A 25001-nucleotide genomic window follows, 5' to 3' on the forward strand; every position below is an offset into this window, starting at 1 on the left:
ACTTTAGGGAAATAAAGCTATCAATAATTATGTCATAAAAATATATTGCAAAGGAGAATTTAAGCTTGTAATTGTATATTTTATTTTCTTTATAAGTGAAGGAAATGTGGTGCTTACTGCAGTATCATCAAAGAGGTTGAGTAAAGAAATTAGAAATGCTCGTCTGTGTTGACGGTTCCCTCGAATCATGGAGTATAGGTGTGAACACAATGCATTGGATGATTCATCATGTCTAAAACCTCTTACAGGATCCTGTGGGCAGGTATTGATTGCCTGTTGTACCTGGTAAGACATCTTCATACCAGCCACTGCTTTCATCTGAAATGGAAAAGTACTTATTTTTATTTAAATCATTGCTTTCAAGCAGTAACACTGAAAGTGAAAATTAAACAAATGCCTGTCAACAGAAACTTCTAGCTATTTTTAAATCTGTTTTTCCTTTAAGTGGTTCCTCATCTGAAGTTTAACTTTTAAACACGCACTGAGGTGCACTACTACCTTTTGAGTAAACATATAGATTAAAACAGAATTTGTGGTAGAGATCAAAATGTATTGTGAACTGCTCTCAAAATAACTTCTGTTAGAAACATATAGATGATGTGTGTACCGACTATAGCCAGCTACCCAAATTTAAACAATTTTCAAGAATCATAGATTCATAGAATATCCTGAATTGGAAGAGACACACAAGGATCATCAAGTCCACCTCCTGGCCCTGCACAGGAAATCCCAAAAATCCCACACTGTGCCTGAGAGTTTGTCTAAACAGTTCTTGAGCTCTGGTAGTGTTGGTGCCATGACCACTGCTCTGGGGAGCCTGCTCAGTGCCTGACCACCCTCTAGGTGAGGAACCTTTTCCTACAATCCAACCTAACCCTCCCTGACGCAGCTCCAGACGTTCTGTCAGATCCTGTTCCTGGTCACCACAGAGATCAGTGTTTGCCTCTCCTCTTCCCTTCATGAGGAAGTTGTAGACTGCAGTGTCTCCCCTCAGTCTCCTCCAGCTGAACAGACCAAGTGCCCTCAGCTGCTCTTCATATGGCTTCCCCTCAAGGCCCTTCATCATCCTTGTGCCCTCCTTTGGATAGTCTCTAATAGCTTTATATCCTTATATTGTGGTGACCAAAACTGCCCCCACACTTGAGGTGAAGCCGCCCTAGCGCAGAGCAGAGTGGGACAATCCCCTCCCTTGACCTGCTGGTGATGCTGTGCCTGATGCACCTCAGGAAACGGCTGGCCCTCCTGACTGCCAGAGCACTGCTGACATATTCAACTTCTCATTGACTAGGACCTGCAGGTCCCTTCCCACAGCTGCTCTCCAGCCTCTTGTTACCAAGTCTGTCTGTACATCCATGGTTGCCTTGTCCCAGGAGAAGAATCTGGCACTTGCCCTTGTTAAACTTCATATGGTTGGTGATTGCCCAGTCCTTTAATTGGTCGAGGTCTCTCTGCAGGGCCTCCCTGCCTTCAAGGGAGTCAACAGCTCCTCCCAGTTTTGTATTGTCTGCGATCTTGCTCAGTATCCCTTCCAGTCCTGTGTCCAGGTCATTAATGAAGATATTGAAGAACACAGGGCCAATGATAGAGCCCTGCGGAACCTCATTAGTGACAGGTTGCCAGCCTGGTGTTACCTCATTCACTATAACCCTTTGTGCCTGGCCCATGAGCCGGTTGCTCACCCATCACACAATGTGTTTATCCAGCTGGGGGCTGGACAGTTTGTCCAGAAGGATCCTGGGAGAGACAGTATTGAAAGCTTTGCTGAAATCAAAAAAAATATCAACTGGCTGCCCTTGATCAACTAGGTGGGTCAACCAGGTGGGTTACCTTGTCATAAAAGGAAATCAGGTTTGATAAGCAGGACTTTCCCCTCATGAAACTGTTCTGGCTGTGACTGATGACTGCATTGTCTTTCAGGTGTTTCTCAATACCTCCTAGAATAATCTCCTCCATAACTCTACCAGGCACTGAAGCGAGACTGATAGGCGAGACTGGAGGCCTCCTTGCCCATCTTGAAAATCAGGACAACATTTCCCAGCTTCCAGTCAGCTGGTACCTCTCCAGATTCCCAAGACCACTCAAAAATCATTGAGAGAGTTTTTGTGATCACATCAGCAGCTCTGAGTAGCCTGGGATGAATCCCATCAGGCCCCATAGACTTATAGGGATCCAGCTGGAACAGCAGAATCCACATATTTTCAGGGTTGACTGGGATTTGATTGTTCTCATAGTCATGATCCTCCAGCTCAGGGCACAGGAACCCCCTTGGTTTGTCATTAGTGTTGAAAACAGAGGCAAAGAAAGCATTAAACATCTCTGTCTCATCCATGTCCCTGTTTGTGAGGTGGCCATTCTCATCCTGGAATGGGCCAATGTCATTTTTGCACTGCCATTTACTACTGACATATTTAAAAAGGCTCTTTTTATTGTCTCCCACAATCGTGTTTTAAGCTCAGCTGGAAACTAAGCACCACACAGCTGCTTGCTCAACCCTCCTCTCTACCCCCACCCTGGTGGAATGGGAAGGACAATCATAAGGGTAAAAAGCAGAAAACTCCTAGGCTAACAGAAAGACAGTTTCACAAGGAAAGCAAAAGCATCACACACAAGCAAAGCAAACCAAGGAATTCATTGAGCCCTTCCCAAGGGCAGGCAGGCATTCAGCCACCTCCAGGAGAGCAGGGCACCATCCTGTGGAACAGTGACTTGGGAAGATGAACACCATCACTCCAAATGTCCCCCCCTTTCTCCTTCTTTCCCCCCCTTTACATACTGAGTATGATGTCATATGGTCTGGAATATTCCTTGGGTCAGTTGGGGTCACCTGTCACAGCTGTGTCCCCTCCCAACCTCCCATGCACCCCCCAGCCCCCTCCCCAGTGTACAAGGAGCAAAAAAGGCTTGGGCTCTGTGCAAGCTCAGCAACAACAAAAACATCTCTGTATTATCAACTCTGTGTGCAGCACAAACCCCAACACAGCCCAATGCTAGCCTCTGGGAAGAAAATTTACTCTACCCCAGCCAGAACCAGCACAACTGTCCAGCTCCAACTCCAGTTGAGCTTTGGCCACACATATATTCTCCCTCCACTGGCAAGCAGCATCTCTGTATTCTTTCCATACCACCTGACCTTGCTTCCACTTGGCACACACCTTCCTTTTTAGCCTTATTTCCAAGAGAAGATCCCTGTTCAGCCAAGCCAGCCTTCTGCCTTGCCTGCCTGACTTCTGACATCTGGGAATTGCCTGCTCCTGTGCCCTTAAGAGGAGATGTTCAAAAAGTGACCAGCACTGATAGACCCCAGCACTTGCAAAAGTATTTTCCCAGGGGACCTTACTTGCTAATTCCCTGAGCAGCCTGAAGTTTGCTCTCCTCATGACTACAGTTGAGGTTTTGCTGGCACTTTTCTTCCTGGCAACAGAGATTTTAAACTCAATTGCTCAGTGGTCGCTGTGGCCAAAATGGCTGCCAATCACTTCATTCACAGAATCACAGAATATGCTGAATTGGAAGGGACTCACAAGGATCATTGAATCCAACTCCCGGCTGTGCAGAGCATCACCCCCAAGAATCATACTATGTTCCAAGAGTGTTGTCCAAATGCTTCTTGAACTCTGTCAGGCTTGGTGCTGTGACCAGTTGCCAGTGGACCCTGCTTCAGTGCCCAACCAGCCTCTGGGTAAAGAACCTTTTACTGATATCCAACCTAAACCTCCCCTGACACAGCTGCAGCTGTCCTCTTGAGTCCTGTCACTGGTCACAAAGAGATTAGTGCCTGCCCCTCTTCTTCCCCTCATGAGGGAGTTGTAGACTGTGATGAGGTCTGACTTCAGTTAGATATCTCTTTGGATGCCATGAACAGTGCAATCCTCAAATTTCAGTGGAATACAATCAGATTTATAAAGTCCCACAATGTAGTACACACACTGAACTAAGACTGAGGCTGCCTGAAATAAAGAAGGGGTGCTGCAACTCGGTTTCAGATCTTTAGCAGAACTATTGTCACTATGCCACAACTCCACAAGTCTTCACTTAGCCCTCAGATTTTCCTTTCAGCAAGATCCCTCAGTTCTTTGAACCTTCCTATGTGCCTCCTGCTTAGATTACAATTTATAAAGCATTGATGTCTTAACATTCTAATACATATATACTGACCTCTACTTTTACAAAGTGCTCTCTGTTAGTACAGGAAAATCATTGCTAAACATTATGAAACAGTTGTCCTTACCTCTTATCAAATAAATGCTCTTAACATATTCAGTGAGGAAAACACTACTGTGGATTATAAATTAAAGGAATTTTTAGACTGGAAGAGATGCTTCAAATTATTACATCTTTTCTATTTCTACAAACAGAAATCTCCAAACAGGGGAAAGAGTTGGGATCTTCTTTACAACTGCTTATTGTTATTGTTTATTTGTTATTTATATTATTTTTCTGCAGCTGAGGCCTATCCAAGTGTTGAGTCACCAGAGAATGTAACAGTATTTTGTAAAATGATAAATTAGAATTACTTACGTGAATGAACCCAGCATATTTTTTGTCTATTTCCACCAATTGCTGGTCAGCTTTGTTTCGCATAGAGGGCTCTGGGTCTGTGCCCATAGCAATTAAGTATGGCACACACTTGAAAAAAAACAAATTAAATGATTATTTAGAGTCATTCTATCTTTTCTTTCTCACTCTTGCTCTTTTATTAGTGCTGTTTATGTTATATTATGACTACTGCAGAAACTAGAATAGGAAGCTTTATGCAACTTACTACCTGACTACTTTTTTTAAGCAAATAGTACAAAATACACAAAAAACCAGTGTTATCATAGAATCACAGAATGGTTTGGGTTGGAAAGGACCTTAAAGGTCATCTAGTTCCAACCCCCTGCCATAGGCAGGGACATCTTCCACTAGACCAAGTTGTTCCAAGCCCTATCCAACCTGGCCTTGAACACTTCCAGGGATGGGGCAGCCACAGCTTCTCTGGGCAACCTGTGCCAGTGTATCACCATCCTCATAGGGAAGAATTTCTTCCCAATATCTAATCTAATCCTATTCCCTGTCAGTTTGAAGCCATTTCCCCTCATCCTTTCACTACATGCTCTTGTAAAAAGTCCCTCCATCTTTCTTGTTGGCTCCCTTCAGGTCCTGGAAATTCACAATTAGGTCACCCCAAAGCTTCTCTTCTCCAGGCTGAACAATACCAATTCTCTCAGTCTTTCCTCATAGCAGAGGTACTCAATCCCTCTGATCTTCTTGGTGCCTCCTCTGGACTTGCTCCAACAGGTTGATGTTCTTTCTCTGCTGGGGACGCCAGAGCTGGAGGCAGCACTGCAGGTGGAGTCTCACCAGAGCAGAGGGAGAGAATCCCCTCCTCCTCTGCTCCCCACACTGTGGGATCAGCCTAGTCCATAGGGGGTTTCTGGGTGCCAGCGCACACGGACAGGGCATGCCCAGCCTCTCACCAACCAGCACCCCCAAGTATCTCTCCCCAGGGCTGCTCTCAATCTGTTCATCCCCCAGCCTGGATTGATCCGGGGGATTGCCCAACCAAGGTGCAGCACCAGCACTTGGTCTTGTTAAACCTCATGAGATTCCAATGGGCCACTTCTCGAGCTTGTCCAGGTCCCTCTGGATGGCCCTACCCTTCAGGTGAGTCACCTGCACCACTCAGCTTGGTGTCATCTGCAAATCTGCTGAGGGTGCCCTCGATCCCTTTGTGTCATTAATGAAGGTATTAAATAACACTGTCCCAATACAGACCCCTGAGGGACAGCACTGTTCACTGATATCCATTGAGACTCAGAGGCATTATAAATGATAGAAGTTATGCGAGGTTTCAGGTAGTATTTCCAGTTCTCTCAATCTCTAAAGTCAATTTACACTACAAAAAATGCCTTTTAAAAAACCCAAATCACACCAGCAGTTATGACTGAACATGCACAATGGCTGTGTTATAAACAAATAATTACAAAAATATTATGTAAGCAAAGAATAGTGGAGATAATAACTAAAGTTCTGACATTGACTCTGGAATTCCATAGTGTTTGGAGGACATGGAGGCAAGCTGCCACAGTTTTCAGGATAAGGAATTAAAGAAAAGAGCTTGGCATACACCTGAAATTCATAAGAGAAATATGATTTAATGTACATTTGCACATGCATTTTAGGCACTGGCTGGGCTTTTAGATCTTGATCCAAAGACAAGAAAATACAGCATTTGGAATCTAAATGTCAAAATATGCTTTCTGTAAAGGCCCCTTGCTACAGTAAGAGATTACTGTAACATAGCTGCAAGAGAAAAATTAAAAATGTATCTAGTAAGTGTAAAAAGCTTTGAAACCTGAAGACCAAAAAAAACCCAAAAACAACAAAACAAAACAAAAAAACCACCATTGTAAAAGGTTACCATACCTGAACAGGATGGATGAGACCCTGGTTTAATGTCAGTGCAATGACATTCAGAGCAAAGTGGCGTACACTGGACTGGGTATGAAAGAAAGCCTCAAGGACCTGTTTGAGATATAGCTGCATGATGGAACTACTCATCCCTGAGGAAATATCACCCATTTCTTTCAGGTCTTCCTGCTTTGCTACTTTTTTCCCTGTAAAAAGGATGAGAGCAATAGCACACTCACCACAGTATAATCATTTACTTTGCTATTATTTGATGCATACTTATCTTTAAGCTTTATAATACAAAGACATTTCAGCCATCTTAGAATGGGTTTATGATCTTATGAAACATAGAATAGTCTGATAGCAAATACACTTAAAAAAATTAAAGTCACACAAATTTAAAGTCTTGTTCCTTGATAAAGGTTTTATTTTTTACAATTTCTTATTTTGTATCTGCTAATTAACCTTAGAGAATATTTTGATAAAATATTACTACCATCATTACAGCAATTATGCATTCTGGATTGCTTTCAGGATTTATACATCCTGAAAGTAAATAATAAGATACACATGCCAATATACCTATGCACATAATGAATTTTTGAAAATTATTCTAAGATATCTTGTGTACAATATTATTAATTAGATAAAAATCTTAAATTACTCAGTTCATATATATATTAATTGTATGCAAGAAAGTTAGAGTTTGCCTGCCTCAGCACAGAAGAACTCAGCACTTACAGTCTCGGTCTGCCTGCTGCATACGTGTATCTTCCTCCTGCAAGTAGGTCTGGAGGTTTTTTAACACCTGGATTTTTAAGTTTACTGAACAGTTCTTGTCTGAAAGAATGCTGTTGTACAGGGTCTTCACTTCCTGTTCGAACATTAAACTTGGGTGTTGTATAAATGCAAATCCTAAGGGTGGAAGAAAAGAGGAAATATTCTATGTTATTAACTAGAAATTGTATTTCTGTTTCTTAAGTCTTTCTTCAAAATAGAGGCATGAAATTTATCTCCTCCCAAGTGTAGTACTAACAAACAGTATTTCTTTTTCATATGGACACCATTCTAAGTTTATAAGGAATTCCATTATCTGTCTGATAGATAAAGATGGAGTCCTGATCCAGGGCAGTTGAACTAAGAGTTATATAGGTCTGGAGGCATGTCCAGTGTACTGGTTTGCATCTCAGTGACTCGGAGGTCTCCTAAGAGCAAGGGAGGAACATTGCTAAAAAATTGCTCATTGTTTTTCCTATACATTTGGAGAAAAAGATTGTGCCAAAGCTATGAAGAGTTATTCATATAGAGACAGAGAAAATGTGGAAAAATTGCTAAATATCCTGAGTATTTAAACAATAAAATCTTAAAAGATCAAATATAGTTCTGCTGACCACCCTCACTGCAGTCAAAATCGCTGGCAAAGGACCCAGGATTCACTATTCCAGAGATAAGAAAGCTTCTGCTCCTGAAACAACTGTAAAAGCAGAGACCGATGCAGACAAAAACATGCTTTAAATGATTTCTCCTCTGTACCTAAAGAACTGTTCATAATAATAATTATTCTTCTTTGCATGATATCCAACTGTACAAGACATTACTACTGTTAGATGTGTATTACTGTTTTTATTATTATTATTGCTAGATATTTATCTATTATTAGATATTTATTTATTGTTAGATGTTTATTATTGTTAGTTGTTTACTATTGTTAGATACTGTCATAGGTTGACACAGTTTGGTTTTTTTGGTTAATGGAATATTGCCCTGCCAGGACCTTGCACTTTGTTTTAGAAAGGACAGGGACCTATCAGGGGGCAGTTCTTTCTATTGGCAAGTGGTTTGACCACTGAGAGAGTTGAAAGCAACTTTTGGTAATATCCATATAAAGCTGAGTGTGCCCAAGCCAACACCCTTTTTTTTTCCTGGCCAGAAGAGAAGGTAACACAGCTTTGAGGGGCAGCCCAGGCTGGCCAGGCCCTGCTGCTCCCTCCCTGTAGGGGGGGAGCCAGCCCTGGTCTGGTCATGCCTCCGAGCCCTCCATTGCTGCTGGGGATGGGGGTGGAGGCTGCAGCTTAACATCTAGTGAACTTTTAAAGCTTACCCCTGAGCTGGCCAGGGCCCGGGGAGATGTTCCCTTTCTACCCCCATGAGACCAGAGGTTGGCAGGAAGTCCCCTATGATCCTGGCTGCTGAGATCCCTGACTGCCTGAGCTGCTCTGATCTCTCAGCAGAGTCTCTTGGCAGAGTTTCTCCCCCTCTTCCCCCATCAGCACAGCCGGGGCCTTGAAGTCTGCTGCAGTCAGAGAGAAGAGGACCTGGAAAAATTTAACTCTTTCTTGGCACAGATGAAATTTCCCAAGCCCTAACTTTTTCCTTAGTGAGAGAGACAGCCAAATTGAAAACATGTAAAGGGACAATATGGAGATCTCAAAGTCAGTAAAGGAAGAGTGACCTCTTAGGTGGAAGAGATGAAAAGTTGCCTTGGTTCTAGGCTGAAAAATCTCCTATGAGTTATGGTAACAGACTGTAATATGAATATGCTAGAATAATCCTTTAAATTGTGGACAATATGAATTGGGGAGATGATTTGTGGATTTTTGAGCAAAGGTATCTATGATTAACTGAGTGAATATTGAATTAGAAGGTGTTATTTGGTGATCCCATAAGAGGTTTGAACAGAGAGTGATGAGAAGAAGCCCCCTGTGCCAGTGAAAGAAGTGAGAAGACATCTTTGTTTCCTGAGATGAAGAATCCTTTGCCTTTTAAGTTGCTTACCTTTAAAAGGTGACACCCCATTATATGTGTGAGTCTACGGCCCATATGTAGTCACAGGAAAGGCTATGTGATATGGGAGGTTCCCTGGGCAGGCTGCATTTGTGTGAGTTAGAAGCCACAAGCAGACTATTTCTCTTGTGGAAAGTTACCAAACAAAACGAGAAACTTCTCTCTCTCAAAGATTGAATGAAAGACTGTCTTATAAGTGGTACTGACCTGGAGTTCTGAGTTTTACCTCTTTACATTGCTGGTAGAAAATGAACAGTTTGTGGTGGGATAAAGGGTTGGTTTAGAAATTTCATTTCTTTTGTCTTTTCTTATTTTCTTCTTCTTAGTGTGTGTTAAGAAAATCTGATTACTTTTAAGTTAGGGCCTGTTTTGCCTTTTTCTCCCAATTCCTATCTCCCAGAGGTAAAAGAGAGCAGAAACTCAAACCACTACACTAAATTTGGCAAAACAGAAATTTGGCGAACGTGAAACCACTACAGATACTTATTTGTTATTGAATACCTATTATTAGAAGATATTTGGAATAGAGACTCGACAAGGAAAAGGCCTTGTCAAGCCTCTAAAGGGGGGAAATGATGCCTTAAGTTTTAGTTTTCATGTTTGCAGATTCTGTGCTGCCTAGGGGTGTAGTTCTGAGCCTCATATTAAGTGCTAGTAAGCTCTCTTCACAGAGTAGGTAGACAAAACAAATCCTTTTCCTGCTGAAGACCAAGGACAATGAGTACAACTTTCAGGCCCAAAAGTAAAAACAATGGTGGGCTGAAGAGAGAAACAAGAAGGATGAGACCTCACAACCTGAAGCTGTAATTGAACAATTAAACCCCAATATGCAAATGGACCAAAACTTATAAAAGTGTAAGACCTCATGACCGGTCGTCCATTTTGTGACCATTTTAAGTCCACCTTGGGTCTAGCTCTGGTCAGGCTCTTGTGCTGCCCAAGGTGAATCCTTAAAGGCCTTTCAATAAATATCTACTTTATTCTCTAGCTCTGTCTAGTCTCTGTTTCAGGTCAGCCTTCCCAAGGCATCATAGTGAACACAATAAAATAAAATTTAGACCTCTCAATGTTATTATTCATATATCTATTAAGGTCGTGTATTGAAAACTATGTGAAGCATTCCCAAGACTACATCTGTTAGAAGATACAGACTATAGAACTACTTTTAGTTGCAGCCTTACCCTTGACAAAGAACTGGTTATTCTTAGTCAGGGAAGTCTTTATTTCATAAAAAGTTTGATCTAAATAAGTAGTAGCATATATAATTTTAGATCACATATCTAGATTTAGGAGTTCTGCCAACAGACTCTTACAGAGTATCATAAAAAATGGTAATGGGAACATAACTTCCCAGTTTAAACTATATTTAACTACTTGATTAATTTTTTGAGACTGTGAGAAAAGCAAACATTAAGTGTATTTTTCACAACCATAGGAAACTAAGATTCTGAATGAACACACAGAAAACATAAACATAAAAAGAATGGGGAAAAAAATGAAAGCAAATAAAATTATGTGAAAGCAATGTATAAAAGTGGGTGCAACAAAGGGAAGACTGAGTCAGGTTTTTAAAAGTGGCTCTGTGCACACAGAAATGACAGGTAAAGGCTACGTCTAGGGCAAGACCTCAGTGCATTTAATATCTCGTTTCAATTTCAAAACAGGATGAGGAAAGAAGGCAGGAGAGATGGAGGGGAAAGAGGTAAAAGAAAAAGGAATGATGCTCCTCTTTCAAGTAGGTAGTATAATTGTCCACTCTATACAGGTGTATATTGATGTTTATAACTTGATCACCTCTGAGAAAGTCCAACCCATTTAAGTTTAATTTTGAAAATGGAAAGCACTTGCATATATGTGTAACAATCCATAACTCTTTCTTTCTTTCATTCATTCACTTATTTAAAAGAATCTAAAACCATCAGTACTCTTAGGGAAATTATTATTTTACTATCCCCTGTAAGCAGGGAAGAAATTTTACTTGGCATAAGAATTTTTCATAGAGGATGAAAAAAGGCAACTGCTGTGTTCTTTTAAGGACTGACTTCGCATCTCGGGGCTGCTACCACAACACTTCTCTTCATACTTTTGTTTTCACTGTTAAGTTTAAGCACTGAACTTGGCTGAGTAAGACATTGCCTGTTAGATACTAACAAAATTTTTTGTCCTCAATCTGCCTTGCAAGTACACATCTGGAAGAGAAGCATAACCATAACCATTAACCTTATGGTTAAACTCAATCTCTCAACAGCAGTGACACATCCCAAAGCAAAGGTTAAAACTGTTGAGTGTCCTTACTGTAAGGACACACTAATAATTACCAATAGGAAAGTACACACTCTTCATTTGATCCCTTGACTGTGTATAAATGTTGAATTAGCTTGTTAGTAATTTTCATCTTATTGCTGCACATAAATGTTGAATAGATGTGACAACTTGACTCAATTACTAGCCTGTAAAATAGAGCTTTGCACTGCCTACTACATCTCTGTACACCCAAGCAGCTACCTTCAAAGTGGAACCAGTACTTAAATGAGACTAATGTATCACTAAAAACAGTTGTCCGAGGTTTAATTAAGATAAAGACTGACATGTTTACAGGCAGAGAAAAAAGAATTTTAAAAATCTGAAGAATGCCTACTGATAGCCACTCCTGTTTTCTCCTCTTCCCCAAACTGATCACAGTTCAGTCTGCAATTCAGGAACATTTCTGATGAATGCAACACACAGCCTCCATGAGTAAAGCAATCATGTCTATGGTTAGGAAGGCAACCCCTATCTCATGTGCAATATTTTGTATAGAACAATTAGAATGGACTACAGTAAGTGTTGTGCATCTTGGTACAATGCCTAGAAAAACCTCCAGCTAGTTGTTAACACCATAGCACTGTTCCTGCAACAGAGGCAACTCTAAAGCCATTAATCCCACTCAGCTGTCTGCAATGGTTTCCTCACAGAATATCAAGTCAAGATTCAGTCTCAGCCCTTAACCTCAGCCCTCCCTAGCCCAAACTATACCAGGATATCTAAAAAGCCACCTAAACAGCAGCATAAGGAGGAAAATTCTTATACACAGTAAAACCATACAATGCAAGCTCACACACATAGGAGACAACAACAAGGAAGAACTGAACTCTTCCAGAAACCAAGGCCTGTCTGTCCAAACAAGATGCTCTTACATGTACAGTTTTGGACCTTGAGCAGAGGATGAACATGATACAAATCACTCAGTGGCAGTTCATGTATTACTGAAAGTCACTGAGATACTATACTAATGCCTTCAGACAAAGAATCTATTTAAAATTGAAATACTGCCAAAGACCCAAAATATACTGTAATATTTAGACTATGGCATCATCTCAGTGCCTCGTGAAATTTCACAGAACATCCCCCAGTTGGTATAAACTGCCAGAGTTTCCTCAACTCCTGTGGAATTTTTGCCCCTACACTTAAAATTCTAAGTTTTTCCATAATTTTTTCTAGTTATTCTTTAACCATACCTTGAGGACTGAATAACATTTGGAGTTACAACATATTTGCATGTGGGGAAAAAAAAAGTCTCCATTTACTTTGAAAACTCGATGCTTTTTATTTTGGAAACTTGATGCTTTTTAAGACTTAGCCATACATCAAAAAGGCATTCACTGTCAAAAGCATCCACTCTGTTGCAGAAGTATACAACTTCAAAGTATCCCTTTGACTACATTTCTATAGCCAGGTTTCAAATAAAACATGTAGCAAACTTTGATTTTAAACAAACTTCCCTGCCACTACACAAATAAATGCATGGATTTCTACTACAGCAGATTAATAAAAACTATTAATATTTCTTACCAAGGCCAATAATGGCTTTTGTCTGTACTTCTTCATCTGAATGCTTTGTAAAATACATCAGCAGTTCAAGTACTTTATCTTTAATGTTAACCTGAGGAAATTAAAACACAAATAATAGCTATTTGAAGATGAATCAGATGTTTTTAATCTCTTATAAAAAGCATATATATCAAAATGGAGAAACACAATCTTACTGCATTGTCTTTGCAAACCCATGTATTTACAACCCAAAAAACTATGTCAAATGCATTACGAAGAAATGCATAGCTTTGGAGCCTAGGAATACTGTGTTCTCAAATTGAAGTGGAGCATTCAATATACACAAGACATGGAGAGTAAATACAAATTATTTTACCTTACTGTTGCCCTTAAAATCTTCCTGATCAAAATCAAAATGCCGACACAGTGCTCCAACAGTGAAAAGTGATCTAAGGAGTGCTGGTTTGTTGGCAGTAAGTATTGTACTGTTGGGGTCTTCTTGGTGCTGACTTTTTAATTTTGAAAGTGCACCTAAAGTAAGATAGAAGTTTTGATCACAGTATTTAATCATGATCACGGTATTTAATAATGGTGTATCCCTAAGACAAGACTTGTAGGGAAAACTGAAGAGTGACAATTACATGTTGCGATTTTACTTACCATAGTATCTATTAAAACAGGCCCACACAAATTTATAGTTCTGAGTGACCTTGTTCACAACAGCCCCAAGACAGCTCACACAATGCTGAACAACCTAGGTGCAAGAAAGAACAAAAGAGATATATATTTAGAATTTAAACCTGAGATTTTTGTGATGTTATGCAGGAAAAAGGTATGTAGAACTAAAAGTAATGATCTAACAGATGTAATGTCCATCTCCTAGACTGCTCTGAAAATATTCCCAAATTTATAATTGTTAAAATATAGCAACAACACATACAAACACAAGTAAACCAAGAACATTGATTTTTCATGGCTCAAAAGTTATCTTCATAATGAAGACAGACTTTCTTTAAACCAAAACTATGTATTTCAAAATGTGAAATAGAATTAACCAAATAGTAGCAATTAAAAGCTTACTGTCATGCCATATTTGATGATGAGTTTCATGAGGTCTTCCTCAATAGTGGCAAGAAATGTCTCACTTGGGTGTTCCATTAGTGGCACTACAAGTTCTAAGATTTTTGCAACATTGCAGATCACCATGAAATCATTCTGAGTCTGAAACAACAGCATTTATAGCATTTAACATTTCTGGCTGTGTTACCTATAAGCTAAGTATTATTAATATGTATTATGCAATACATATATAATACATATTAATATAATACAATTACATAATAGTATGATACAATTATGTATCTTTTGCAAGTTATTTGGTTTAGATTTAAAAGAATATATAGTTTACATCTGCTTTTAAGTTACATATTATTTTGAAAGCAAGTTCTTGTTTTCTACAGAATTTTTGTAAAAAAAAAAAAATCTGTAGAAACAGAATTCAGCTATCATCAAGGCTGTGACAGACCTGAAAACTTTTGGTCATGAAAATTTTTTTGAGTCCTAAAACAAATTTAGGAACTCTTCCTGACACATGCACAGTAGAGAATGCACAACACCTGGCAACAGGTATTGGCAGCAAGTAAATAATCAGATAACTTCTTCCTATACTGTTTGATCAGAAGCAGCTCAACATATGTTATAGATATGCCTAGAGAATGCTCTAGGGCTGAAACTAAAATTCTAGGCTATACTTGCAAGCTAAGCTGATAACAAGCATTCTCAGGCCTGCTCTTCCCTGTGCAGCTGACCTAATGTAATGGATTGCTGCCCTTCACTCAGTCAAGCTCTTCCTTGAGCCATGGCTGCATGATCCTGCTCTGCTCCTGCCAGATGAGAGGTTCATCACAACCTTCACTGAGCCAACTGTGCTAATCAAAATGGCAGAAAGCAATGCAGTGTTTCAGAGGAGGGGGCCATTTTCCCAGACTGGGGGGATTCAACACTGTAGCTCTATAATTTCTGTGAGCTAAACTGTCTTATAGAGAAAACACCAGAGCTAGGGTAGAAAGAAGTGAACTGCTGAAGAGGATAAAGCAGGACATTTTCCTTGTAATATTTATGATATATGTTAGATCACTATCTTATGGAACCATACCTTTAGTCTTAAGATTCATATGTTAAATCTTAACTACTTTTAAGACTGTGACTACAAAATAAAACAATTTTAAGAAATCATTTCATAACAGGTGGAAAACTGTGTTTTAGTCTTTAAGGGAAAGAAGCAGCATAGGTTTCAGTTTCATTTGAGTGTAAAATGTGAAGGCAGAGGGTGAGGAACAGCATCTTGGAAGCGATAGAGATCATAAAAGGACCTAATATCTTTAGAAGATATGATCATAAATCATAGAAACATAATTTTTCTCTTTTCCTACCTTCAATTTCATCAAGCATACAAGACAGCCATTAATTTCCATGCTTAATTATCTGGGAAAAAGAAAAGACTGATTTTCCAATTTTCTCTACTTACACTACATTTAGTGGTCAGGTATGGCTGCATGGTCATGGCATGTTTGACCATAAGCTGGGGCCTGATTTTGCTGAATAAGAACAAAGTGGTTATGCAAGCAACCAAGCGACCAGAATTCACACCTTTGTTGTCAGAATCTGAAAAAAAATTAGAAAATACACAAACTAAAGTTTGAGCAATGAAAAACATATGGCCAAAACATCATATGAATATTTCTTTGATAACATATCTTTCAAGATCAATATGAATATTCTTATTAGATTAGAGATGAGAACATAATGTGCTAACATTTGTATGTGATCACAACACATGTAAAATAAGAAGCAAAGATGCTTCAAAGATATCACTAGTTTTTAACCTCATTACTGTACACAGAGCACTGGCCTAGCCAATGATTCCTATTACAACTGTAGATTGTATTAATACAAATAAACCTTGACACATTTGTTTTGTTTTTAGTGATCTAAAAGTTTGAACAAGTTATTTTAAAATTAGATCTATTATTGTGATTAGCTAGAGAAAATTAGGGAAGCTTTATTATTACACAGTGCTCAAAGGTTCATAATCAAAATAAATGCAATAACTCATTACCATCAGTTTTGTAATAGGAATTCTGTAACAGTAACTTTTCACAATAGTCATTTGAACCACCACTGTTACAGTATCATGAAATTCAAAGCTACTGGGTTGTAAACACTATTACCTGACAAGGATTCCTCATATTTAAGAATGTGCTCAACCAAATTGTCAACAAGTTGAGTACAGGCTTTCTTCACAGGTTTATATGAGGCATCCTCTTCTGACTTCAACAGCTATAGCAAATGAAACAGAAAATTATTTAGTATTCAGGGTGCATTCATTTACATTGGATATGTACTGGTTTAATAACAATTACTACAGATACACAAGGATTTTGCACTACAAAAATATTTAACTTCTCCATAAAAGTTACATGGTGAAGAAAAAATTAAGGGAAGTAAGAAAAAATCAAACCAAAATGTAAAAGAAAAAAAAATTAACTGTGACAAAAAGACAGAGTTCTACTGATTTTTGCATTGGGATGAAAGCTAACTTTGTGCTTAATGAAATAATACAGAAAACAATAACGCAGTCATAATTGCCAGAAGTAACAGGAGTTAGATGGCTTTTAAAAACACTTAGGAAAAAAATACAAAAGTAATGTCGTTTTTTGACACCAAAAAAAAAAAAAACAAACTAAGGTGAAACATAGTTCTATGAACATTTTAATCAGTTAATTTAATTGAGCCTGTACTATAGCTTTTTATTCAGTGCAGGCATTGAGGCACTGATTTACTTCGCTAGCAATTTTCATGGCACTTGAGGCTAAAGTAAAATCTTTGGAGACTTCTAATTCTCCCATGCATGATGTTGTTAATTTTACTTGAAAATTAACAAACACATATGAGTTGTAGAGGAGAAAGATAACACAGGCTAAGACATATAAACAAATCAATCTTATTTCTTAGAAAAATCAGAGTAAAATATAATGTGGAAGTAAGCTATGGGCTGAAGATTCACTGCTTCTATAAACTGTGTAACAAATACATTGGATGTGAAAATACATTTATCTATCATTTTTAAAAAATCTGCATTACACTAGAAGCCTCATTTCAGAATTATATATCACAGCTGTGGACTTCATGTTATGTCACTCATTATTTAAGAGACTATGAAATTAAAAAACAAACAAACAAAAACATTCCCCAAAATGAAAAGGGAAGTATTTTTAAAACAAGTATATGGAAAGAAAGAAAATAATGTTGGAGACAAAGAAAGTTACACCAATGGAGAATTAAAGAAAGGTCAGATGTTTAAAGGGCATGGATTGAATTTGTTTACTGAAAAGACTGGTCTTGCAGTCTCCCTTCAATATGTTTTAGTAACAAAACAAATTTTAAAATTCTTACAATGATTGTGCCATACATTCAAAATTCATTACTTACATTTTGAAGAAGCTGTTCAAACCAATCATAGCCTGTATCTCTACAAGCTGCAACCTAAAAGTAGTTTTGAGAATAAACTGGTTAAAAAAGGCATACGAAGAAAAATTACTTCAATACAGATGTCATCTTAAAAGATCAGTAAACATGCGCAGATATTTTTTCCTAAATATTTGGTAAAATATCTTTGGAGACCGGAAACTTTTTCCTGCATTTGAAAAACATTCCTCACCATTTAAGTGATCTCAGAATTTGTATCCCATACAACACAAGGCCTACACAATTTACTGGAGATTGCTACCTCTAATGACAACCAAATGTTGGGTTAATAGAACAACATTTTGTACAGATTAAAGCACAAATACAAGTCTGGCATATTAAAAATGAACATATATATATATATATATATATATATATGCATGTACATATTTTTATATAAACAAACTAAGCCTTCACTGGTATCATGTGTCAGGAACAGCTAACAGATGCTCCAAAAAAGAATTGACAAGAGAACTGAGAATTAAACTGAAGTCAAATAAACTGACTGGTCATTCTGGAAAAATGCACAATACACTACAGTTCAGTAAAAAAATTAAAAAGCAGTTTAAACTCATAATTTTAAGTCATGAGGAGAGTACTTTTATTTGATATTTACATCTTGGTATAATTGAGATTAAAATACCTTTTCAGTACAGTGGCTTTACACAATATATTTTCACTACAAATGTAAAAGCATTTTATTTGAAACAGATTTTTGAGACATACAATTTAATTAGCTGCTCCTAAAAAGTAGATAACATTATGCAGACACTAGTTTACCTTGGGTGAGAACATGACCTTGCATTTGTTGAAACAGCTTGATAACCTTTCAGAATAAATGTTATCAATTGAGGAAATTTTTCTTTTAAGAGACAACTTCTTAGGCTTAATTAAATGCTGTGACTAGCATTTCCTGGAAAATGTTAAATATAATAGAAACTTGTGGTGTTTTAACTGAACAAGTATTTTCCACAACCTGAATATAATGTGGTCTCAGTTATCATTGCCAGCAGATCAGTGAGCATTTAAAGTTTCCTATAGCCTGTTCCATCAGATTAATAATTCTAGCATGTATTCAATGTCAGGAGATATATAAAAAAAATAATCTGATAATTAAATTACTTGTGTATTTCTAAAAGACTAGAGACAATATTCCAAAGATACTAAAAACAAAATGAAATTTTACATGCAACTTAATCAAAATTTGTTTAACATACCACATCAGTGATGTTTAGTATTTTTCTAGTCATTGCTTCTTTGTCATGATGTAGAGTTGGAGTGAACCAGAGCTTCTGGAATGTCTCATTTACTAATTTCTGAAGGAAAAAAAAATAGCATAAATAAATAATTTTATCTTGGCAGGTAGGTATTATTGCTAATACATCTGTACAATAAATTTTTTTACAATATGTGCACTTCCATAAGGAATTATTCAACCTACGTGATACTGTTGTAGAGAATGTTATCTGAGATAGACCCAGATTACTATTACAGCAGTTATAGTGGTCTCTAAGCAAGCTTCACTAAAATGATCACTAGGAAGTGATGCTACAAGGAAATGGAATTACCATTTTCCTGCACTAATTTGCATTCCTCAGGAAAGCATAGTACCCCTGAGAAGCTGACAACTGGACACAAGACTACAATTTCTACAGCAGAATTAGCAGCAATTGTAGATTACTTTGGCATTTTCAGAACAGCTGTGACAAGGCAAGGAAGAGAGAAAAGTCAAGTCTCTCTACCCAAACAGGAAGTTGATTCCCTTACAATGTTTTTCTGTAGAGGAAAAGATGGAATGTAATGAAAGTGAACTATTCCAAAATTACTTATAAAGCATATGCTTGTAGGAAGCATTCCTCATCCATGGAGACTTAAAAAAATACATTGCAGATACTGCCTCATCTTTATGAGGTTGTTGGAAAGTCAAGGGAAAGGTCATCCTCCTTTCCTAGCAGCACCTTAGATCCAGCTGTTCATCTACTTCTTGTTTAACAGTCTTCTCTGAAAGCCACTTGGTATTAACATATCTCAAGTGGTAAAATTATATGTTGCAGCTTTAAAATTCCAGATTTCAAATCTCACTGAAAGTGTGATACAAAATTATTACAAGTGTATTCTTAATTACCCAACAATTTTAAAATTCTTTTTAGCAAATCAAACAAAAAACATCAGTGTCAGGTTTATGATTCAACACATAATCTTAGGTTTTTGCCCTTCTGCATATATATCACACAAAGATTAGGATATGATCACATAAGTAACATTTTAGTGGGAATAACTGATTCATTAAACATTCAGAATTAATGCAAAATTTTCAAGGATTAATACTTTATATTTTTTATATGCAGAACTTATAAATCTGGCATATACTAACATCAAGTACTTAATTTTGACTTAAAGTTTATTTTGTTTTTAGAAAGGAATTTTATATACTAATTTTACTTGTTAGGAATGAGAAGTCTCAGAGACAATACTTGCAAAGAGAAAAGACCCCAAAACTCTAAATAACAACATTTTAAAATCCTTTGATTGTCAGCAAGAACTTGAAGAAAATAGAAGAAAGAAAAGAAAATCAAGTCAGACAGCAATGTAGAAATCTATTTGCTCTTAAAAATTAAAAATGAATAAAAATAATAAAAAATTACAAAGGAGCAACAAAATATTTTTTTACTATTTTTGCATCAAAATATAGAAACCAATTGTGATAATTTAAATCCTTAAGGATATGTTTCATTCTACCTTAATGCCTTCTTCATCATTGACTCTCCGAATCATTTTTACACACATCTCAGTAATTTTGGGAAATGTTGGTTGTTCAATGCAGATATCCCTAAGTATCTTTATGACTCTTTTTCTGACACTGATACCAGTATCCTGTGAGGAGAAAAACATTATGCTCTTGAAAAGAAATCAGACATATTAATTAATGTATTATATAAATTATATTTGAAGATCACACAATCTGACCTGAAAAATGGAGTCAGAAAACGCAGTTAAAATATTCTGGAGTAAATTTATACAAAAGGTCAGCATAACTTTATTTGCAACAATTCTAAAGGTTTGGGCTGAGTCCTCAGAACATTGAAACACTTCCTCCATTTATATCATCCCAATTAGGAAGCCATGATGTTGCAAATGTATAACGCCACTTCTTAATTCAAGATCTTTCAAGCTGGATGTGATGATGCTTTAGCTACTGTTTATGAACACCCAAGACACATTGTAAATCTGGACTGCAATACTTCAAAAGCCTTTGAATAAAGCTTATGGACGATATGTGCAGCAAATATTTTCCATTTTCCTAGGCTTCATCGAAGGAGAAGGATGAGCAGCTTCATTTCATATTACGTAATTCAATATATGTTTAATCTAAATGCCAGGATGAGCGCCTTTATGCATACTCATATCGACATCTCCAAAACACTTTACAAACATGTTTTATCATATAACTATAGCAAATGAGTAGTATTTGACTAAAAACCTAACATGAATGCTAAAAGCTAGTGTTATTTTACAGTTAAATTAACACTGTATTTTAACTGAACATCCAGCCAAAATCCACTTTTTATACAAAAACTCTAATAAAAAGCCTTTTAAAGCACTAAAACATAGTATAAAAAAACAAAGTAGTTATTTTTTTTTCTTTTGGATTACAAATGGCAACTTTAAATTACTGTGTTATAGACTTTTTTCATCACCCACACTACTGAACTGCCCTCAATAACCCACATCTGATACTTCAGAGATGTGGCAAAATTCCTCATTTCATCTAATCTGTGCCTCAGTAAAGGAACCAAAAGGAATATAATCCTGGTTCTGTTGCAATACGACTTTCTATGTATATTTATTTATTGATGTATATGCTGGTTCTGGCTGGGGTAGAGTAAATTTTCTTCCCAGAGGCTGGCATTGGGCTGTGTTGGGGTTTGTGCTGCACACAGAGTTGATAATACAGAGATGTTTTTGTTGTTGCTGAGCTTGCACAGAGCCAAGGCCTTTTCTGCTCCTTGTACACTGGGGAGGGAGCTGGGGGGTGCATGGGAGGTTGGGAAGGGACACAGCTGTGACAGGTGACCCCAACTGACCCAAGGGATATTCCAGACCATAGGACATCATACTCAGTATGTAAAGGGGGGGAAAGAATTTGGAGTGATGGTGATGGTGTTCATCTTCCCAAGTCACTGTTCCACAGGATGGTGCCCTGCTCTCCTGGAGGTGGCTGAATGCCTGCCTGCCCTTGGGAAGGGCTCAATGAATTCCTTGGTTTGCTTTGCTTGTGTGTGATGCTTTTGCTTTCCTTGTGAAACTGTCTTTCAACCCAGGAGTTTTCTGCCTTTTACCCTTCCGATTCTCTCCCCAATCCTGATGGTGGGGGTGTGAGTGTGTGGCTTCGTGGGGCTTGGCTGCTGGCTGGAGTGAAACCACAACAATGTAACAAAGCCTCACTGAAAATAAGCAGTGCATGTTAGAAAGTTGGTCTTAAAAGCATGATGCTCCCCATTAAAATAATAACATATCATTTACTCTTGGAATCATCATTCTATATTGTTAAACATCTAAACTCATTTGAAAAGAAATTTCCCAATGACACTGATCATAAATAAGTCACCGTACCAATATTCTTTCAATCAGCATATCATAATATTGCTCAGCAAGCTGAGGACGACAGAGCACAAATCGACCAAGAAGCTCCACAGCTGCTTCTCTTACACTAGTGGAGTTATCCATTAGCCGCCCATGAACTCCTCGTTGCATATCCAGCTAAAGAGGAACAAATAGAACACAAATCCAAAATAAGAATTAAAGATTTAAGTGTGATAGAAGAATGCATATACATGATGGTTATTTCAGAGTTTTTTACCCTGGCTAGAATACTGGGGTCTACAGCAACAACCTCAGACAGACACTTCATGGCTTTTGTTCGAACAGCAATTGCATTTTCACCAAGTACACGCAGAATCTAATAAGAGAACAAAAACAAAGATTCATTTGCTTTGGGAAGGTAGCAAACTGTTTAACAGGCAACAATGCAGGAGAATAACATGCAAATGAAGTAACTAAAATAGGAAGTCCATTTTAAACTCTACTTTTGCCATTCAGTTGTGGACTTCATCATAGTTCTTTCAATGGAAGAAGTGTATTTGGGCACTATCATTTTATGAATGGCTCTGTATGCAGATCACTGTAAGTAACAGAACCTAAACTAAGCTAAACCAAACCAGTGCCGGAGTCCAAACATGTTGCCATGACAACATGTTAGTGCTCTTCTCCCAGAAAAAGGAAAGAAAACACACTGGTTAAACAACAGCTTCCAAAGTGACAGTAATATGTACTGCAAGCAAGTAAATAACCTGACTTGTATTTTCAAATTAGGATCAATTTAATGAGTTAATATCACCAGATTGGCACGCATCTGGCAGAAACTGTGAAAGAGATTTCAACATTTTGCAATTGTTTTTTTACTGTGTACATCTAAGATATTGATTTTGCCATCTACATCCATGGACAAATAAAATAATGCATGTACAATATGACATATAAAATGTATGCAAGAAAAAGAAATATAAGCACTTATGTCATTAATACAGAAAGCACATGGTGCTATCATGGCCTGTTAAATACCCGTGCTCAACAATGAAGAGATATGGCATACTACCACAAAAGTGTTTGGAATCAGAAACCAATTGCATTTCGCTCTACTAAAATTTCCAGCAAAGTTTACCTGTGTCAAATAAATATCGAAGCTCTGGGCAAATGGCCTCATAGAGGCCAAGTAGCGAACAATCAAACATGCATCTTCATAGTCCACAGTATCAGAATTCATTCTGCAAAAAATTCAATGTTTTAATTAGGACATGTTTATGAAAAATGATAAAAAATGTCAAATGCATGGTTAATAAAGCAGTGGTGCTCAAACGTACTTTAATGTACTGAACTGAGATGGAGCAGTTTTAATGATGCTGCGAAGAAATGTTTTGCGACTTTCTGCTCTATGCATGATCTGCCCTGTAGTCTCAACATCTTTTGCATGATGAGTTCCTTCAGATGAATCCTCATCCTTCTGAGACTTAATTGCTTTCTCTGTCTCCATAGTTGTATCACGGAACCACTGAGCTATATAAAACTTCCGAGAAAACTGGAGAAATACAGCAGGATACACAGAAAACAAAAACAACAGATGTAGAAGAGTGAAATTAACAGATATATGAGATTAAGTAAGTTTAATGCATCAACCATATTTCAGAAAACACAATCAACATTATACGTTAGGGTGACAATTTAATTGAATCTCTAATATGCATGAACAAAAATCATTTTATTCAGTGTATGTAACTAAAATAATTTTTATATAAATTTGACATCAGAAAGCTGAAATTTACCACTAATGATGCATCAGTTTCTGTGTTCTCATCCAGATAATCTAGCAAAGCCTTTTGCAGCTGTTGAATTTCATCTTCTCCTCCTGAAACCTATCAGAAATAGAAAGATAGTTTTAAAATAGAATATTGCATAGTGGCGATTATCATATGAAAATCTGTATGTCCACATATAAAATACACTGAAGTTAATGTTCTGCAATTATCAATACAACTAACAATTTTTTAATCAATTACTTCTAAACTTTATAGAGACAATCAAATTAGACTGTAGCTCCAAAGTCAAAAAAGATTAACAGCAGAATAAGACTTGTTTTAAAACAGACTGAACAATTTAATTAATTTAAATTCTATGATCTTGTGTGAAGACCCTCTGTTCCCAAGGAAAAACAAAGGGCTGAAATCACATATAGTAGACTGAAAAAAGATTTAACCTATAAAAGGCATCATTAGCTTCCTCAACAATATTAAACACTGAAACAATGACTTCATAGGTGAACAAGGGATAAAAGGCAAAAAAGTCAAATGAACATAAATATGAAACAGACAACAGTAAAAACATATGGGAAACATCAAAGAAATAAAAATAACTTATCCCTCTGTAAAATATTTGGTATAACTGTTTTCAGGTTTAAAGCATCGATACAGAGAAAGTGCAGCAAGTATGCTCAATTAATTTAGCAAAGAATTTACAGAGGTTATTCACAAACATCCCTGAGCTCTAGCATTAAAGAATCATACTCTCAGAGACTCAATTAAGTTTCTATCAGGTCAAAAACCTTGAGAACAAACATACATTTTAGAAAAATTCCACTTAGTGCATAAAGTCTATTTACAGAATAGGGTAATATTAATTTTCTTGTGAAGCACTTTTAAGATGCACAAAAAGGATTACATATGAAATATTATTCTGAGAACTATGCATCAGATTTGTAAATATCTAAACTGTATGAATGTTAAAACCAGAATATTTTTTACAAGAGGCTATTTTATAGAAAATATGTATACCCTGATCTCTTAAATAGTTCTAGCCTATGCAAATTGAACAATTATTTTGTATATGACCATCAGACAATGTACTTTTCCCCATATAGGGGCTGGAGATCAAAC

At 37.2% G+C, this 25001-nt stretch overlaps 1 protein-coding gene across 5 annotated transcripts in view; it reads right to left on the minus strand.

Moving 5' to 3' along the window:
* The window catches only part of LOC310922087 (nipped-B-like protein), a 153743-nt gene that overhangs the window by 5221 nt on the left and 123521 nt on the right, over positions 1-25001 (minus strand). For 4 of the 5 annotated variants that reach the window (XM_083882403.1, XM_083882407.1, XM_083882404.1 and 1 more), the window contains 18 exons: positions 23895-23984; positions 23436-23650; positions 23237-23339; positions 22376-22474; positions 22129-22275; positions 20254-20388; positions 18732-18830; positions 17479-17532; positions 16218-16326; positions 15515-15651; positions 14068-14208; positions 13648-13741; positions 13364-13518; positions 13009-13099; positions 7135-7308; positions 6409-6599; positions 4519-4626; positions 118-318 (listed from right to left, as the gene is read on the minus strand). In XM_083882403.1, coding sequence (XP_083738529.1) covers positions 118-318; positions 4519-4626; positions 6409-6599; positions 7135-7308; positions 13009-13099; positions 13364-13518; positions 13648-13741; positions 14068-14208; positions 15515-15651; positions 16218-16326; positions 17479-17532; positions 18732-18830; positions 20254-20388; positions 22129-22275; positions 22376-22474; positions 23237-23339; positions 23436-23650; positions 23895-23984 — 2343 coding nt within the window. The remainder of the gene's footprint in view (positions 1-117; positions 319-4518; positions 4627-6408; positions 6600-7134; positions 7309-13008; positions 13100-13363; positions 13519-13647; positions 13742-14067; positions 14209-15514; positions 15652-16217; positions 16327-17478; positions 17533-18731; positions 18831-20253; positions 20389-22128; positions 22276-22375; positions 22475-23236; positions 23340-23435; positions 23651-23894; positions 23985-25001) is intronic. The other variant, XM_083882405.1, reaches the window with a different exon arrangement.

The sequence above is a fragment of the Zosterops lateralis genome (genome assembly GCF_965231275.1).
Source record: "Zosterops lateralis genome assembly, chromosome: W".
Taxonomy (NCBI): Eukaryota; Metazoa; Chordata; class Aves; order Passeriformes; family Zosteropidae; genus Zosterops; species Zosterops lateralis.